At 46.6% G+C, this 17,814-nt stretch overlaps 1 protein-coding gene across 4 annotated transcripts in view; it reads right to left on the bottom strand.

Annotated features, from left to right (window-relative positions):
• The window catches only part of HROB (homologous recombination factor with OB-fold), a 24,037-nt gene extending 6,223 nt beyond the window's left edge, over positions 1-17,814 (bottom strand). For 3 of the 4 annotated variants that reach the window (XM_004451577.3, XM_004451578.2, XM_023586872.3), the window contains exons 1-4: positions 17,566-17,814; positions 16,729-16,779; positions 13,207-14,355; positions 11,961-12,044 (exon numbers count right to left, since the gene is read on the bottom strand). In XM_004451577.3, the coding sequence (XP_004451634.1) occupies positions 11,961-12,044; positions 13,207-14,355; positions 16,729-16,779; positions 17,566-17,595 (1,314 nt within the window). In that variant the 5' untranslated portion in view covers positions 17,596-17,814. Of the gene's footprint in view, positions 1-11,960; positions 12,045-13,206; positions 14,356-16,728; positions 16,780-17,473 lie in introns of all 4 variants that reach the window. The other variant, XM_071210703.1, reaches the window with a different exon arrangement.

Here is a 17,814-nt window from a genome sequence, read left to right as displayed (position 1 = left end):
ACCAGCAAGAACTGACAGAAATGTCTTTCTCAGGGGATAGGTTAGCAATGGTTAAAGGGCTGCAGTAACAGAGTGAGTGCCAAATCAAGAAAAAGGCAACTTAAAAGCATTAGGGCGTTAGAACTTGGCCCAATGGATAGGGCTTCCACCTACCACATGGGAGGTCCAAGGTTCAAACCCCAGGCCTCCTTGACCCATGTGGAGCTGGCCCATGCGCAGTGTTGATACACGCAAGGAGTGCCATGCCACGCCGGGGTATCCCCCACGTAGGGGGTGCAAGGAGTGCGCCCCGTAAGGAGAGCCACCCACTGCGAAAGAAAGTGCAGCCTGCCCAAGAATGGCACCACACACATGGAAAGCTGACACAGCAAGATGACACAACAAAAAGAAACACAGATTCCCATGCCGCTGACAAGGATAGAAGCAGTCACAGCAGAACACACAGTGAATGGATAGAGAGAGCAGACAACTGGGGATAGGGGGAAGAAGAGAGAAATAAATAAAAAATAAATCTTAAAAAAAAATAAAAATAAAAAAACACAAATTAATTAAAAAAAAAAAAGCAGTAGGGGACACAACCAGCAAGATGGTGGCAGAGTAAGGAGCTCCTCGAGTCAGCTCATGCTACAGACAGTTAGCAATCACCCAAAGCCATTTAAAGCACCTGTTTGGGGGCTCCAGGAGACCAGAAGAGTACCCTGCAACATCCTTAAAAGAATGGAAGGAGGAGACTGCCCAATTATAGAGAAGATTCGTGAGTAGAGCACTCCACTCCACAGAGGCTGGTGCCCATCCTCCACTGGAGGTACAAGCCACCTTGGGAGCTGTTCTGGGGCTGGAGTTGGAAGCTCCACTTCCCAAAAATGGGAGCGGAAGAGACGGTTGGGCACCGACTGCAGCTACTGATTAGTAAATTCGGCAGGCTAAAGTATAAGCCTAAGAGCAGCCAAAGTTTGAACGTGTCCAAGTCAGAAAGAGGCCAGCAGATGCCATTTTCACTCCACCCATGGCACAAGGGGTAGCAGGGCAGACTGAAATTCACAGTATTGGTAGGGACCAGCTTCTTTCCATCCAGATCACACTGCAGCTCTAGCATAAGCCCTGGCCCCACCTCCAGCAGGGAGGAAGCTGGCGGACGTGAGCCATATATCTCCAGGATATAGGCCACACCGAGGAGACCCATGGTCATCCTACTTGGGCAGGACAAGCTGTCCCGGAAGCTATTCTGTGGCTGGAATTGGAAGCTCCATTTCCCAAAAACGGGAGGAAGAGATTAGTTGGCCACCGATTTTAGCTACTGATTAGTAAATTCCAGCTAAGTTTGAACCTGCCCAAGTTGGACAAAGGCCAGTAGCCACCATTTTGACACTGCCACGAGCACAAGGGGAAGCCTGGCTGACTTAAAATCACAGTGAATGAGCCATCTGTATGTTTTCTACAAGAGACCCACCTCAAATATAAGAACACATCCAGGCTAAAAGTTAAAGGTTGGGAAGCAGATGTAGCTCAACAGATAAGAGTGTCCGCCTACCACATAGGAGGTTCAAGGGTTTGATACCCAGGGCCTCCTGGCTCATGTGCTGCTGCACGCGAGGAGTGCCGCCCTACACAGGGATTCCCTGCATAAGGATGCCCTCCGCACAAGGAGTGGCCCATGCGCAAGGAGAGCTGCCCTGCACAAAACCACAGCCCACCCAGGAGTGGTGCCACACACACGGAGAGCTAACGCAGCAGGATGATGCAACAAAGAGACACACAGATCCCCAGTGCCACCTGATGAGAATACAAGCAGACACAGAAAACATACAGCGAATGGACAGAGAAAGCAGACAATGTGTGGGGGGGGAGGGGTAGAGAAATAAATAAATCTTTTTTTAAAAAGGTTAAAGGTTGGAAAAAGTATTCCATACAAATAGTAACCAAAAAAAGAGCGGAGCAGACCAGATAAATGTAAAATAACATTATAGTATACAAACAATAAATACTCAGTGCAACTGCCAAGTTGTTCCTGTGATCAGTATTCTATAATTTTTAAAATACAAAATAAACACTTGCTTTTAATTGAAAAAAAAAAATCACAGTGACTGTAGGGACCTTTAGCAGGGAGGAAGGTGGTGGGCCCTGCACCAGCCTTTCCAGGTAATTGCAGGTACATTTGGCTGGCACAGACTGGAAGTCACAATTGGAAGTCTACCAGGGCAAGTGTGGGCACCTTGGAACAGCAAGGCATAGGATGTTGCCCACACCTGCAGTTCCATCCCTGCCCCAGGCAGGAGAGAAAGGGGCTGGAAACTTCATCAGTTTCTCTGGGCAACTACAGTCTAGGCCTGCATGATTTGGATTATTGTGACTCTGTCTAAACAGAAAGTTGGGAGAAGCTTCATTGGTCCCTGGGGCAATGAGGGCAGCTTGGGCCTCCACAGCTTACAGCACCAATTACATCCTTGGCTCCTACTATGCAACCAGCAAGGGAGAAAGGACAAAAAAATCCCTTTCCAATCCAAATGCCAAGACACCAACAAAAAATTACAATCTACACCAAGAAACAGGAAGATATGGCCCAAGCAAAGGAAGATAGGCCTCCAGATGACATAAAGGAGTTGAGAAAACTAACCACAGAGGTTCAAACAAATCTCCTTAATAAATTCAATGAGATGGCAAAAGAGAATAAAGGTATTAAAAAGATAGTGGATGAGCACAAACAAGAATTTGAAAGCACACATAGAAAAATAGCAGATCTTATGGGCATGAAGGCGCAATAAATGAAATTAAAAATATACTGGGGGAAGTGGATATGACTCAATGGATAGAGCTTCTGCCTACCATATAGGAGGTCCAGGGTGAGCTGGGCCATGTAGAGTGCCACCGTGCACAAGGACTGTTGCCCTGCACAGGGGTGCCCCCTGCACAAGGAGTGCAGCTCGCGCAGGAGGGCAGATGCCCAGGAGTGGAGCTGCCCACAAGGAGAGCTGATGCAGCAAGATGACACGACAACAACAACAAAAAAAGACACAGAGAAGAGACAATATGAGACACAGTGAACTAGGGAGCTGAGGCGGAGAAAGAGAATGATCACCTCTCTCCCACTCTGGAAGGTCCCAGGATGGGTTCCCAGAGCCGCTTAATGAGAATACAACAGACACAGAAGAACACACAGCAAATGAACACAGAGAGCAGACAAGGAGGTGGGGGGAGGGGGGAGAAATAAGGAAAAAATAAATAAAAAAAAATACACTTTACACTGGAATCATATAATAGCAGATTTCAGGAGGCAGAAGAAATGATTGGTGAGCTTGAAGAAATGGTCTCTGAAAGCAAACACAGAAAAGAACAGATAAAGAAAAGAATGGAAAAAATTGAACAAGGACTCAGGGAACTAAACAACATCAAGAGACATGCAAACATACATGTCATGTGTGTCCCAGAAGAAGAGAAGAAAAAAGGGGCAGGAGGAATATTTGAAGAAATAATGGTAGAAAATTTCTCAGCCTTAGTGAAGGACATAGATAGCCATGTCCAAGAAGCACAATGTACTCCCATCTGCATAAGTCTGAATAGACCAACACCAAGACACATACTAGGGAAGTGGACTTGGCCCAGTGGTTAGGGCGTCCGTCTACTACATGGGAGGTCCGCGGTTCAAACCCTGCGCCTCCTTGACCCGTGTGGAGCTGGCCCACGCGCAGTACTGATGCGCACAAGGAGTGCTGTGCCACGCAGGGGTGTCCCCCGTGCAGGGAAGCCCCATGCGCAAGGAGTGCACCCCGTAAGGAGAGCCGCCCAGCCTGAAAGAAAGTGCAGCCTGCCCAGGGATGGCGCCGCACACACAGAGAGCTGACGCAACAAGATGACGCAACCAAAAAGAAACAAAGATTCTGGTGCCACTGACAACAACAGAAGTGGACAAAGAAGAATACAAAGCCAATAGACACAGAGAACAGACAACTGGGGTGGGGGGGAAGGGGAGAGAAATAAATAAATAAATCTTTAAAAAAAAAAAGAAACTGTCTAACGAATAAGAATGTTTAAAAAAAAACAAAAACAACATACTAATTAGAATGTTAAATGCCAAAGACAAAGAGAGAATTCTGAGAGCAGCAAAAGGAAAGCAATGCCTCACACATGAGGGATATCCAATAAGATTAAGAGCCGATTTCTCATCAGAAACCATGGAGGCAAGAAAACAGTGGTGTGATATAGTTAAGATACTGCAAGAGAAAAACTTCAGCCAGGAATCTTATATCCGGCAAGACTGCCTTTCAAAAATGAGGACAAGTTTAGAATATTCACAGATAAACAGAAACTGAGAGTTTGTAACCAAGAGACTGGCTTTGCAGGAAATACTAAAGGGTGTGTTACAGCCTGAAAAGAAAAGACTGGAGAGAGAGAGAGGCCTGGAAGAGAGTCTAGAAATGAAGATTATATCAATAAGAGTATGGGAAACGGACTTTGGCCCAGTGGTTAGGGCATCCGTCTACCATATGGGAGGTCCGCGGTTCAAACCCCGGGCCTCCTTAACCCGTGTGGAGCTGGCCATGCGCAGTGCTGATGCGCGCAAGGAGTGCTGTGCCACGCAAGGGTGTCCCCCGCGTGGGGGAGCCCCCACGCGCAAGGAGTGCGCCCATGAGGAAAGCCGCCCAGCGTGAAAAGAAAGAGCAGCCTGCCCAGGAATGGCACCGCCCACACTTCCCGTGCCGCTGACGACAACAGAAGCGGACAAAGAAACAAAAGCAGACAAAGAAACAAGACGCAGCAAATAGACACAGAGAACAGACAACCAGGGGAGGGGGGGAAATTAAATAAATAAATAAATCTTTAAAAAAAAAAATAAAAAAAAAAAGAGTAACTAAAAGTATCAAAAAGTGGTGAAAATAAAGTATGATGGGGAAACGGACTTGGCCCAGTGGTTAGGGCATCTGTCTACCACATGGGAGGTCCGCGGTTCAACCGTGTGGAACTGGCCCATGCGCAGTGCTGATACGCGCAAGGAGTGCCGCGCCACGCAGGAGTGCCCCCGCGTAGGGGGGCCCCACGCGCAAGGAGTGCGCCCCGTAAGGAGAGCCACCCAGCGTGAAAGAAAGTGCAGCCTGCCCAGGAATGGCGCCGCCCACACTTCCCATGCCGCTGACGACAACAGAAGCGGACAAAGAAACAAGACGCAGCAAATAGACACAGAGAACAGACAACCGGGGGAGGAGGGGGGATTAAATAAATAAATCTTTTAAAAATAAATAAATAAAGTATGATGATAAAACCCAAATATTCAGGAATAAACCAATGATATAAAGCACTTGTATTCAGGAAACTACAACTCACTGTTAAAATAAATTAAAGGGGAAAGTGTGAACTATAGGGTAAACTATTATCTATGTGGTGCAGCAGTGCTCCAAAATGTGTTTGCTGAATATGATGAGTGTGCAACAATGATGGGGGAGGTTGTTGGTGTGGGAGGAGTGGGGTGGGGGATGGGGGTATACAAGAACCTCATGTTTTTTTAATGTAACATTTTTTGTGATGTATCTTCAAAAAAATACAATTTACAAAAATGATGGGGGTGGGAGGGTAGGGAGTGGGTTATATGGGAACCTCTTATGCTTTTTAATTTAATGTTTTGTGTGATCTATTAACTTCAATTAAAAAAATGTGTTAAAAAAAAATAAAAAATTTAAAAAGACCTAAATAACTGGAAGAACATTCCAGGCTCATGGACTGAAAGACTAAATATCATTAATATGTCAGTTCTACTCAAATTGATATACAGATCCAATATAATCTCAATAAAAATTTCACCAGCATTTTAAAAATAATGAAAACATATTATCAAACTTATTTGGAAGGGTAAGGGGTCCTGAATAGCCAGAAACATCTTAAAAAGGAAAAGTGAAGTCGGAGGACTCTCATTTCCGGACTTTAAATAATATTACCTAGCTACAGTGGTAAAAACAGCATGGTACTGGCATAAAGACAGTACCACAGGTCAATGGAACCAAACTAATGGTTCAGAAACAGACCTTCACATCTATGGTGAAGTGATTTTTGACTAGCCTGTCAAACCCACCCAGCTCGGGCAGAACAGTCCATTCAACAAATAGTGCTGAGAGAGTTGTATATCCATAGCCAAAGGAAGGAAAGAGGACCCCTGTATCACATCTTATACAAAAATTAACTCAAAATGGATCAAAAATCTAAATATAAAAGCAAGAACCATAAAGCTTCTAGAAGAAAATGTAGGAAAATACCTTCAAGACCTGGTGGTAGGTGATGGATTCTTTTTTTTTTTTTTTTAAAGATTTATTTTATTTATTTAATTCCCTCCCCTCCCCTGGTTGTCTGTTCTCTGTGTCTATTTGCTGCGTCTTGTTTCTTTGTCCGCTTGTTGTGGTTGGCAGCATGGGAAGTGTGGGCAGCACCATTCCTGGGCAGGCTGCACTTTCTTTTGCGCTGGGTGGCTCTCCTTATGGGCACACTCGTGCGTGGGGCTCCCCTACGCGGGGGACACCCCTGCGTGGGGCGGCACTCCTTGCACACATCAGCATTGCGCATGGGCCAGCTCCACACGGGTCAAGGAGGCCCGGGGTTTGAACCGCGGACCTCCCATGTGGTAGACGGACGCCCTAACCACTGGGCCAAGTCCGTTTCCCGGTGATGGATTCTTAAAGGAGATAAGAGGAGGACTGAGATGAACTACTGGTGTTTAATGCATGTAGAAATTTTAATTAACTTTACTGTTAAAGTGTGGAAATAACAGAGTTGATGGTAACATATTATAGTGAGTAACAGCTGGTTTATAAATGGGAATATGCCTGAAAATGGTAGTCTAGGGATGTAAATGCCAATTGACAGAAAGCGAGAGAATAATCTAAGGACTGAACAGCACAGTAAACCCAGAGGTGGATAAGAATTGTGGTTGATGGTATAGATGCAAGAGGGTCCTTTGTGAGTGAGCTAGAGCAGATGTACATCACTATTGCAGGGTGATGGGAATGCGGAGAAGCATGGGAAAAATACAATTGGAGTGACCTATGGACTGTGATTAACAATAGTAATGTAATATTAATGCATTTATGCCAAAGGTGTACTGTGTTGATAATGGGGGAGTATGGGAAAAGTTTGCCAAATGAATTCTATGGAACTGGTAAAAATCTGATATCATCTCATAATCTATAATAAATGTTCCACCACAGTGTGGTGTGTTGATAGAGGGATGTTGTGTATGAGAATTCTGTACATGTGCATGACTGTTTTGTAAGTTTACAACTTCTGTCATAAAAATGTATTGTAAAGTAATAATACGGTGGGTTGGGGTAAAATACTTTGGTTAGTAGTAATATTTTGAGGATGCTCTTTAATCATTAGTTAAAAATGTTTCACAACAATGCAAGGTATTGGTGGTAGGGTGAGGTATGAGAGCCCTGTATGATGTTATGTATGTTTTTTTTTTAAGTTCACAACTATTACTCTACACTTATTGTTCATGTATGTTTATGTATGAGTGATATACTTCAATAAATTAAAAAAAAAAAAAAAAAGCAGTAGGGGAAAATGGATGTGGCTCAAGCAACTGAACTCCCGCCTGCCACATGGGAGGTTCTGGTGCCTCCTAAAGAAGACAAGCAAGACAGCGAGCTGATGAGATGGCCTGGCATGGCAAGCTGATGCAACAAAGACAGTCAAGGAGGAAAACACAATACACAATGAAGGATACAACAAAGCAGGCAGCAGAAGTGGTTCAAGTGATTAGACACCTCCCTCCCATATGGCAGATCCTGGGTTTGGGGTGCCTCCAAAAAGAAGAGAGCACACAACGAACAGAAACAGCAAACACAAACAACAGGGGTGGGGATGGGGATGGTGTAGAAATAAATAAATAATATTAATAAATATTTTAAAAAAGCAGTAGGATCTTAGGGTACCCTTGCTGGCCCCTCGTCCACCCTCACCAGCTCAACACAGAGACTGTGTACATTCCCAGTGCAGATCCTTGGTCCCTATATTGGGGACCATATATATCTGGCCCAATCTGTCTGGTGGTGGCCTGAGGGACTTACTGTCTCAGAACTTGCACAACACGTAGAAGGCAGCTCACAGTGCAATCCCACAGAACTCTGTGGGAGAGCAGTCAAGTTGTGCTGCCTGGAGCAAGGGATTGTTGGGACTGCTGGCTATAGGACATACAGTACAGCACCCCGGCTATGAGAAAACTGCCCAAGACATACGTCCTGAAGGAAAATACTTGCATAGCTCAATCTGCAAAGACTAAGAAAGGTGTTTTTTTCCCTCTTTTTTTTTTGGTTAACTCCTATTCAATGTCATAACACTAGCTAGATATAAACATAAGGAACACACATATCGAAGTCTAAATACCAGTGATAACGCATTAAAATATCAAAATAGGTTTCCACAAAAAATTACAAAATATACAAAGAAACAGGAAGTAATGTCCCAGGCAAATGATAAGTTTAAAGTTTTAGAAACCATAAGTGAGGAGGACCAGACTGGGACATACAAGAAAAAAGACTTTAAAAAAAGTCTCAAATATGCTCAAAGAGCTAAAGGAAAACATGGACAAAAAATTAAAGGGTGGGAAGCAGATACGGCTCAAGCAACTGGGCTCCTGTCTACCATATGGGAGGTCCAGGGTTCGATCCCTGGAGCCTCTTGGTGAAGGAAAGCTGCCCCACACAGCGAGCTGGCCTGAGTGGAGAGCTGGCCTATGTGGAGTGCTGGCCCATGGGGCGAGCTGGCCTGCATGTGAGCTGGCCTGAGTGGAGTGCTGGTTTCCACAGGAGTGCTAGCCCACGCAGGAGGGCAGGCTTGCACAGCAAACTGGCCCAAGCGGAGAGCTGGCACAGCAAGATGACACAACAAAAAGAGACACAGAGCTGAGACAATAAGAGACACAGCAGACCGAGGAGGCACAGGAGATTGAGCACCTCTCTCCTACTCCAGAAGGTCACAGGATTGGTTCCCGGTGCCACCTAAAGAGAAGACAAACAGACACAGAAGAACACACAGCGAATGGACACAAAGAGCAGACAATGGGGGGGGGAATAAATAAAAAATATTTTCTTTTTTAAATGAAGGAAATCAGGGAAATGATAGATTAACACAAAGAGAGTATCATAGAAAATGGAAATTATGAAAAGGAGCCAAACAGAGCTGAAGACTACAGTAACAAATTAAAAATTCCCTAGAGGGGTTCAAAAACAGATTGGAGAGAAGCAGACTTGGCCCAATGGATAGGGTGTCTGCCTACGACATGGGAGGTCCGCGGTTCAAACCCCGGGCCTCCTTGACCTGTGTGGAGCTGGCCCATGCACAGTGCTGATGTGCGCAAGGAGTGCCGCACCATTCAGGGGTGTCCCCCGCATGGGGGAGCCCCATGTGCAAGGAGTGCGCCCCATAAGGAGAGCCACCCAGCGTGAAAGAAAGTGCAGCCTGCCCAAGAGTGGCACTGCACACACGGGGAGCTGACACAATAAGATGACACAACAAAAAGAAACACAGATTTCCAGTGCCACTGATGAGGATAGAAGTGGTCACAGAGGAACACGCAGCAAGTGGACACAAAGAGCAGACAACTAGGGAGTGGGGGAAGAGAAATTTAAAAAAACAAACAAACAGATTGGAGCTGGCAGATGAAAGAATCAGTGAACTTGAAGATAAGATCATTGAAATCATCCATTCTGAGGAACAGTAAGAAGAATGAATTCTGAAAGCTTCAAGAGAGAAGTAATATGTTATAGACAAGGACCCTCAATAAGAGTAAGTGCTGATTTTTCATCAGAAACCATGGAGGCAGGAAGGCAGTGGGATGACATATTTAAAATACTGAAAGCAAAAATTTCCAATCAAGAATTCTATATCCAGCAAAACTGTCTTTCAAAAAATGAGGAAGACATTAAGATATTCCAAGATAAACAAAAGCGAAGGGAATTTGTCACCACAAGACCAGCTCTATAGGAGATGCTAGAGATCTACAAGTTGAAAGGAAAGGACAATAGAAAATAGATTGAATTCACATGAAGAAATAAAGATCTCCAGTGAGGGAAAATGTAAACACCAGTGCTACTGTATTTTGGTTTGTAACTCCACTTTTTAATTCCTAAAGGATTTAAAAGGCAAATGTATAAAATGTAATGATAAATCAGTAGTTTGGGATGCATAATATATTAATACAAACATGTAATTTGTGATAAGAAGTACATAAAGCTTGGGGGATTGAGGGGTATAGCAACATATTTTGTGTTTGTGTGTACTATTGAAGTTGGTACCAAAGTAAACGAGACTGCTGTTGATTTAGGATGTTAAATTTAAGCCCCATGGTAACTACAAAGAAACTAATGGAGAAGATATAAGCTCATAGAGACAGACATTAGAATACAGGCTTCCGGGGTGGGAGGCTTGCTAAATGACAAGTTTATGCCTAACAGGTATAGGGTTTCTGTTTGGGGAGATTGGGAGTTTCAGTAAGGGAAAGTGGTGGGGGTTCCGCAATAGCATGAATGTGATTAATCCCACTGAATGGTACGCTTGGGAGTGGCTGAGATAGCGAAGTTTATATTGTATATATGTTCCCACAATTAAAAAAAAAAAAGGAAATAGCAACTAAAGAGACATGACAACTAAATGCAATACACGATCTTGGATAGGCTCTAACAAGTAAGAAGAAAAGGCTCAAACAGACAAAATTGGGATATATGAAAAAAGTGGAATATAGACTATCAGCTTTATATCAATTTTAATTTTCTTGGACTTGATAACTGCACTTAAGGTGATTACATGAGTAAACATCCTTGTTCTTAGGAAATGTAATGATAGTATTAGGTGTTCAAGGAACATGATACATATAACCTGCATTCAGGTATTCAGAAAATGGGTTGATAGATAAATGAATGGATAGATACAATGACACAGCAAATATGGAAAACGTTAAAATTGATGGAACTAGATATCTGGGGAGGTAGGGGTATGTTAAGAGATCTTGGTAAGTAGTTGGTCTTACTTTTGTAACTGTCTTATAAATTTCAAAGTATTTCAAAATAAAAAGTTAGAACAAAACAAACAGGGAAGCAAATTTGGCTCAACTGATAAAGTGTCTACCTATCATATGGGAGGCCCAGAGTGCAAACCCAGGGCCTCCTGACCTGTGTGGTGAGCTGGCCCACCTGCAGTGCTGATGCGCACAAGGAGTGCCATGCCATGCAGGGGTGTCCCCACATAGGGGAGCCCCACATGCAAGGAGTGCACCCCCGCAAGGAGAGCCGCCCCACATGAAAAAAGTGAAGCCTGCCCAGGAGTGGCGCCGCACATACAGAGAGGTGAAGCAACAAAATGACATAACAAAAAGAGATACAGATTCCCGGTGCCGCTGACAAAAATGCAAGCAGGCACAGAAGAACACACAGAGAATGGACACAGAGAGCAGACAATGGGGGGGGGGGGGAGGAGGGGAGAGAAAGAAATAAAATAAAAAATAAAATCTTATAAAAAAAAAAAAAACCAGGGCTGAGTGGGCCGGCCAGAATCCCAGGGAAGGAGGCTGGGTCCCACCCACCAAAGGGAACCTGCTAGAAGTGGAGGCAAGATGAAGGAAGGCAGATCCTTCCCACTCAGTGCCCAGAAACCAGAGTGGCAGGGTCCCCAAGACAGAATTTCATAATACTTAAGTCACTCTCCTCCTCCATGGGAAGATGACGTTAGCTGGACCTTTATTTCTTAGGTGGGAAAGAAGGCTGGACCCATGGCATTGGTTAAGGCCTGGCCGGCATCAGGATCTAGACTTCATTTTTTGCCAGTGAACACTGCTGCCTCTCCCAACCACTTTCCCCAAGTGCCCTTTGGTATGTGACATCAGGGAACAGGCCTAGCAGCATCAACTCTGTCAACTCCTGAAGCATGCTGGGACGCCCCTCGCTCTCAAATGCCCAGGAAGTTCATGTTTGCAACAAGTTAGTTACCTCTGTCCGGAATTTAGCCAGAGCACCATGAGTCGGAGTCTGGGGAGTGGAAACCATGATCTCCTCCAGATTTTTCCCACTATGCTAAAAGGAGGGAGAGAAGAAGGCGAGAGCAAACTCAGCAGATGTTATTTACAAGTACAGCTTCTCGTCTGGGTTACATAATGCGTTCAGGAAACTATCAGGGACAATTAACACATATTACAGCTCTCCTAACGAAGTCTCAGGAGCCTCGTTGGCAGCTCAAAAAAAGACACTTTGGGGATCATTTTGGGAATGTGAGGAAGCAGAGCAGGTTCAGGAGCAAAACTCAGGGCTGCCTGAAGGGGGCAATGACCCAAACAGAAAGGATGGGCAAGGGGTGGTTCCCCCAAGTCTCTTCTCAGAGATCTTGCCTTTTCCTACAGGGAGATCCTGCCCAGGAAGAAAATCACGGTCTCCTTGGATTTCTCTTTAAATGCTAGGGAAGAGCAGGTCCAGACAGAAATTGTTCCAGACACCCTTAAAATGGGGAGAAAGGAGGTGTACCTATCACCATCAGACTAGACTCTCAGAGCCCAATTATCCAGAATACAATCCCCGGATGACTGATGGATCCTGTCCTTCGACCACTGCTCTAATCCAAACTCTCAGCAGGGCCTGTCTCCTTTTCAGCCCCAACTTCCCCATGCTGACCCCACCGGGAAGCCACAAGCAATGTTCCGACTTACTCTTATACCTCTGTGCCTTTGCATACACTCTTTCCTGTCTTCCCAGTGCTGGAATGTCTTCTACACACCTGTTACCCTCCTACTCATCCATCCAAATCCCACTCAGCAGGCCCCAGGTAATGGCATCCCCTCACACCGGGCACTTCAGGGATAATCGTTTGTTCGTCAGCTTCTTTCACCACACCATCAGCTCCTTAGGGCTTACCATTGAGAATGTCTGTATTCTCAGTTCCAAGCAAAATTCCCAACCCGCATAGATCCTTAGCAAATAGCAGTGAATGATCCTTCCTGCTCCCATGCCCAGCACACAGTAGGTATGCAATAGATGCATGAAAAGGCCTTAAGCTCTTCTCTCACATGTGGTTTCTCCAGCATTTACTTCCCCCTCTCCACTTCTTTTGAATTCTCCCCCAGCTCAACAAACCCTCCCTCTCTTCACTTCTTTTCTTCACTCCAGGAGTGAACTCTACTTCTTTCCCTCGCCTACCGCTGCCCTGGGCGTCTCTGGCTCCTGTCAGAGAGAAGATATCACTCACCTGGTGAGGCAGGACCCCTGCTGGGCCAGGGAAGCGGCGTGTTTTGGCCTGGGCAGAGGGGCGGGTGGGTTGCTGGGGTGGCCGGCTGGCAGCAGTGACCAGCTGCACCAGATGATTGGTGACTATGGGTGTCTGCAGAGCTGCTGGGGGAACGAGGGAGGAAGGGGGGCCCTTTGGGGTGCTGGCAGGTGACTCGACAGAAGCCACTGGAGCTCGGGGTTCTATCAGCCCCCGAGAAAACAATCCAGAGCTAGGCCTTGAGGGAGTAGAAGAGTGTGAGTAGAGAGCTTGTGGCCCAGGATGGTGAAGTTTGCTGCTTAAGCAGGCACCTGGAGATCGAAATGGCTGACTGGGGAAACGGTTTTGAGGGCTGCTTTCAATAGTTTGAGGTACTAGAAGAGGAGAGCCTCTGGGACAGACTTCCCAGTGGGATTCCTGAGTGAGACCTGCTGAAGCCGCTGAGATGGGAAGACCCAGGGCACCAAGTCTCAATGGGCGCTGTGGCGTCCTACAGTGGGCAAAAGGATGTCGAGGCTGGTCCTGGGCTGACCTGATATCTGTTACGTGGGAAGCAAGCATAGGCCCCTTTTGGCAAGATCCAATCAGCTCAGCTACTCGGGCCTTTTTAGCCAATAGTGGGTCCTCCCCCTGCCAGGTGGGCAGGACTCCTCTGGCCTCACTGCCAATCCCAAGGTCCCGTTCCATGCCAGGCCCCTCCAGTTCCATGCTTGCCAGGACCTTATCAAATTCATCTTGCTCAGCTCCCTCAAGGCCACCAAGCACCTGCTGTTGGCTCTCAAAGGTGAGCAGGGGGTGGGGGGCTGAGGACAGGGGTCTTGCTGGTTCTCTGAGCACCTCTGTCAGTGTCACTTCTCTCTGATTGCCAGTCCAGCTGCTGGAAGTCAGGGCAGGCCTTACAGGGGCTGTTCCCATGGAAAGGGGTCCCTGGATGGCCCTGGGCATGCTGGAGGTAGGAAGGCAGAGTCCCAGGGCTGGCAGGCCTGAAGCCTCTGAAGGAGAAGTACATCCGGAGGACTGCACCTGCACAGTCACTTGTGGCCTGGAAGAGATAGGTCTCAGGCACCCAGCATTCACAGGCAGTGAGCCGGCAAACTGGTTCTCTGCATCCTCCACAGCGGACAAGAAATCCTACAGAGAAACAGTAACAGTGGGTTTTGGTATCTAGAAATCAAGAAGCGCTCTGCCTTTCCTGGTTCAGGCCTGTGATATGTATGTGCACACAAGCAAGCGAGAAACCAGGGCACAAAGAATGATGGTGTGTTTCTCATCACCTTTGACCATGCCTATGAGCCCACCACCAGGCTTCTATCAGAAGCTTTCCCAGGCTAAGTCTTCAGGTAGCTTCTCCCTTTCTTTACTCTCTGGGGGGGCAGTTATGGAAGCAGAAGCAAATGTACCAGGGGACCAAGGAGTCAACTGAACCACCCAAGGTCACACACCCATTCCAGCTTTCTGATGTCCAGCTGGTCAGGCTGCCTGTCCTCAGCCCAGTCTTCACCCCCGACACCACCCCACACACAGCCTTTGGTAGCCAGAGAGGCCTTGGACCCAGCAAAATAGGCAGAAGTTAAATATAGCTTTCCAGGCAAGTTAAATTAAGTCTAGGTTCCAGTTGGGAAGCAAGGTGAGATTGACACCTTCAAGAGCAACAGACCTGTTCTGAGGGTGTTTTGAGTCAGAACTGCTGATTTAACTGACAGGAAGGTCCCCTCCACCCCCACCCCCTGCTACCACACTGGACTGTTGGGCCTAAGAAAAGGTTTTTTCCTGATTTGTATATTTTCAGGAGTTGCACTCTGACAGGGCCACCTTAGAATTAGCAGTAATGATAATTAAGTATTACAGCAGCAATAAAATCCTGATGCCCCTGGGGGTTCACAGATTCCCGTTCTCCCTAAGTGCTCACTCTCGGACCTGTCCTTTGCCTTGGGAAGGGGTAAAGGATTGATTTGCCATTTTCATGAATTGAGAACTTGAGCTCTCTGAGCCCTTCACTCAAATTCCTTTACTAGCTTAGCAGTCCTACCATCACCTGGGAAGACCCAAAAGGATCACTTCAACAGTCAGTTTTTCAGCCTGAAAGACAAAGACAAGGGTATGTCTCCCGGCCAAAACTGGCCATTTTGGATTATTTGTTGTAAAAACAAAAATCAAGTCCCCAAGTAATTAAAATAACTACCATGTGAACCCTCCCTGGATGCCAAGTACAATGTAATCATTTTACTTGAATTCTTTCAATTAATTCTCATGATGGCCCAATAAATAGGCACTATTATTACTCCCATTTTATAGATGACAGAAGCAAGGCTCTGAGAGGTGAAGTAAGTTCATGAACCAAGGCTTGAACCCATGGATGCCCTTGTCACTATGTCTGAGGGCCTCAAAGAATGAGACCAGTCAGAGATCGCATTTTTTTAAGGAAAAGGCCTAAGGAAAGTCTGTTCTTCCCTTTAAACCTTGGCTTTCTAAAGCCTCAAAGAAAGGCAGAGGTGGGGCTTGGGCTGCCAGAAGGAACCCCAGTGCAGTAACCACTATAACAGGCACACATTAGGCATCTGAATGAATTTTAAGTAGGATTTTTTATGCAAAGTGCTGGGAAACAAAAAGTCAATTTGAACTACTCATCCCTGGTAAAACAAAACAATTCTTTGACAATAAATGTAGATTAATAGTTTCCATATACATTAAACTGGAGGCAGGAGTCTTGTCCTGGCTGATTGTGCAGTATTCTTAGGCAGGTTAATTTACCTCTTTGGACTTTACTCATTTAAATCTTGCCTCCTTCTGAAAAGGATTTGAGGTAGCAATTCCAGGCTGCATGGCTATATCCATGATGGGAAGGGAGCTGTGGAGATTGCTAGTTCAGTGGTCTCTGCCTGCATATTAGAAACACCCATCTGTGCTCATGCCTGGGACTTCTGACTTAATTGGTGTGTGGTAGGATCTAGACGGAGCTGCCTGGAAGGTGGTGGCATGCTGGCTTTAGATCTGCTCTAACCCCTAGTCTACTGAGCAGACAGACAGAGGGAAAGGAATCACAGAAGCCACCCGTCCCCACACCCCTCACATTGCAGAAGAGAAAACTGTAGGCCAGAGAATGAAGTAATTTTCCCTGGCTCCCATGGCCAGTGGGTGACCCTAGGACACCTGCTGTCCAATAACTGTGCTGTCGCCTCAAGTGACTCTCCATAAACTTTTTTTCACCTCAGGTATGTCATCATGAGGATGGATTAAGTCACCTACATGACACAGCTTCCAGACAGAGGCCCTTATAATTTAAAGGTATGACAATAAGGCAACTCATTTCCAGTCTTCTGTTTGTTTCTAAGACAGTTAAATAGGTTGTTTACATGCCTCCTCGTTTCTCAGCTTCTTACAGATGAGAAAGCTATAGATGTCAACTAAAAGGGGACTGGGGCAAGCTGTTCCAAACTCCTCTGGGCCTGGGTGTTTACATCTTGAGACCTGCTCTGCCGTCTCTGATCACCAACACTTCCTTACCTCATCTTCAAACTCCTCTTCCACAGCAAACAGCTTCTGCAAACTGCATGCCTGAAAGGAAAACAAAGCAATTGAGGTTGGGAGAGAAATACCATTTGCAAGTACACTCTGTCCTCACTGTGCTTCTACCCACTTCTAAAAGCAGGTGTACTGTACTTTGTTTGTTTGCTAGTGCTGGGGGAGGGATAAGGGATGGGGAGAGAGAAGATAGGATTAATTTAAAGGCTTAGATGGTTTAGAATCCGTTCTTGTAAAATAATCCGCTCAGATTAATCCGCATTAATCCTGGAAGGGGGGAGGGAGCAAAGGGAAGGCAGCTAAGGGGAACGAGGGTTGTTCTTTTCACTCAGCCCTGTGTACATGGACCTAAGGATTTTGCAACACCTGAGAGGTTTGGCCTGAGAAACCTATCAATCATAAAAGAGAAACTACCATAAATCAAAGCATGCCCAGTACAGTGGACTTGTCTCTGAATGCCGAGCAAGTGGCTTCCTTCTACCTAACCTAAAAGCTAACTCTCGAGTCCCAGGAGAGGAAACTGCCCCAAGCCACCGTTCCTTCTTTCTGATCAGTTCCCTGAGGGACGAGGAAGGAGAGAAGGAAGGCAGCTAGAAGGAAACTGGAGCTGGCGAGGGTGGGGGGTGCCTTCCCAAGGTCTCCCGGCCTATACATGCCAAACTCCAGCTAAGGCCCAAGTCCCCCGACGCCACCCTAACTCTCGCCCAGACCCGGCCCTGCGGCTCACCCCGGCGGGGACGAGGGGCTAGAACCGCGGGAACAGTTCCCCAGCTTTGGGGCCAGGCGGCCCGGGATCCCCGGGCTCGGGCGCAGCATTACCATGGTGACGGCGGGTGGGCTGAGGCCCATGAGTCGGCGGAGCGGGCCCCAGCACGACGGGGTGCCGGGGCCTCGGACCCCGCCCGGCGGGAGGGTCAGGGTCTAGGTGACGGTGCCGTCGCACTGGAATGTGGGGCAGCGTCGCTGCGACCCCGAGCCTGGCAGAGCGAGGGTCTCCGCGAAGCCAGAGGTTGCGCCAGGCCGCATTCGAAGCCGCCGCCACTCTGGGGTCCCCGCCCTCTTAAAGGG

Source organism: Dasypus novemcinctus, chromosome 21 (assembly GCF_030445035.2).
Source record: "Dasypus novemcinctus isolate mDasNov1 chromosome 21, mDasNov1.1.hap2, whole genome shotgun sequence".
NCBI lineage: Eukaryota > Metazoa > Chordata > Mammalia > Cingulata > Dasypodidae > Dasypus > Dasypus novemcinctus.
Note: the sequence above shows the minus strand (reverse complement) of the source record. Positions and strands in the feature narration are given on the sequence as shown.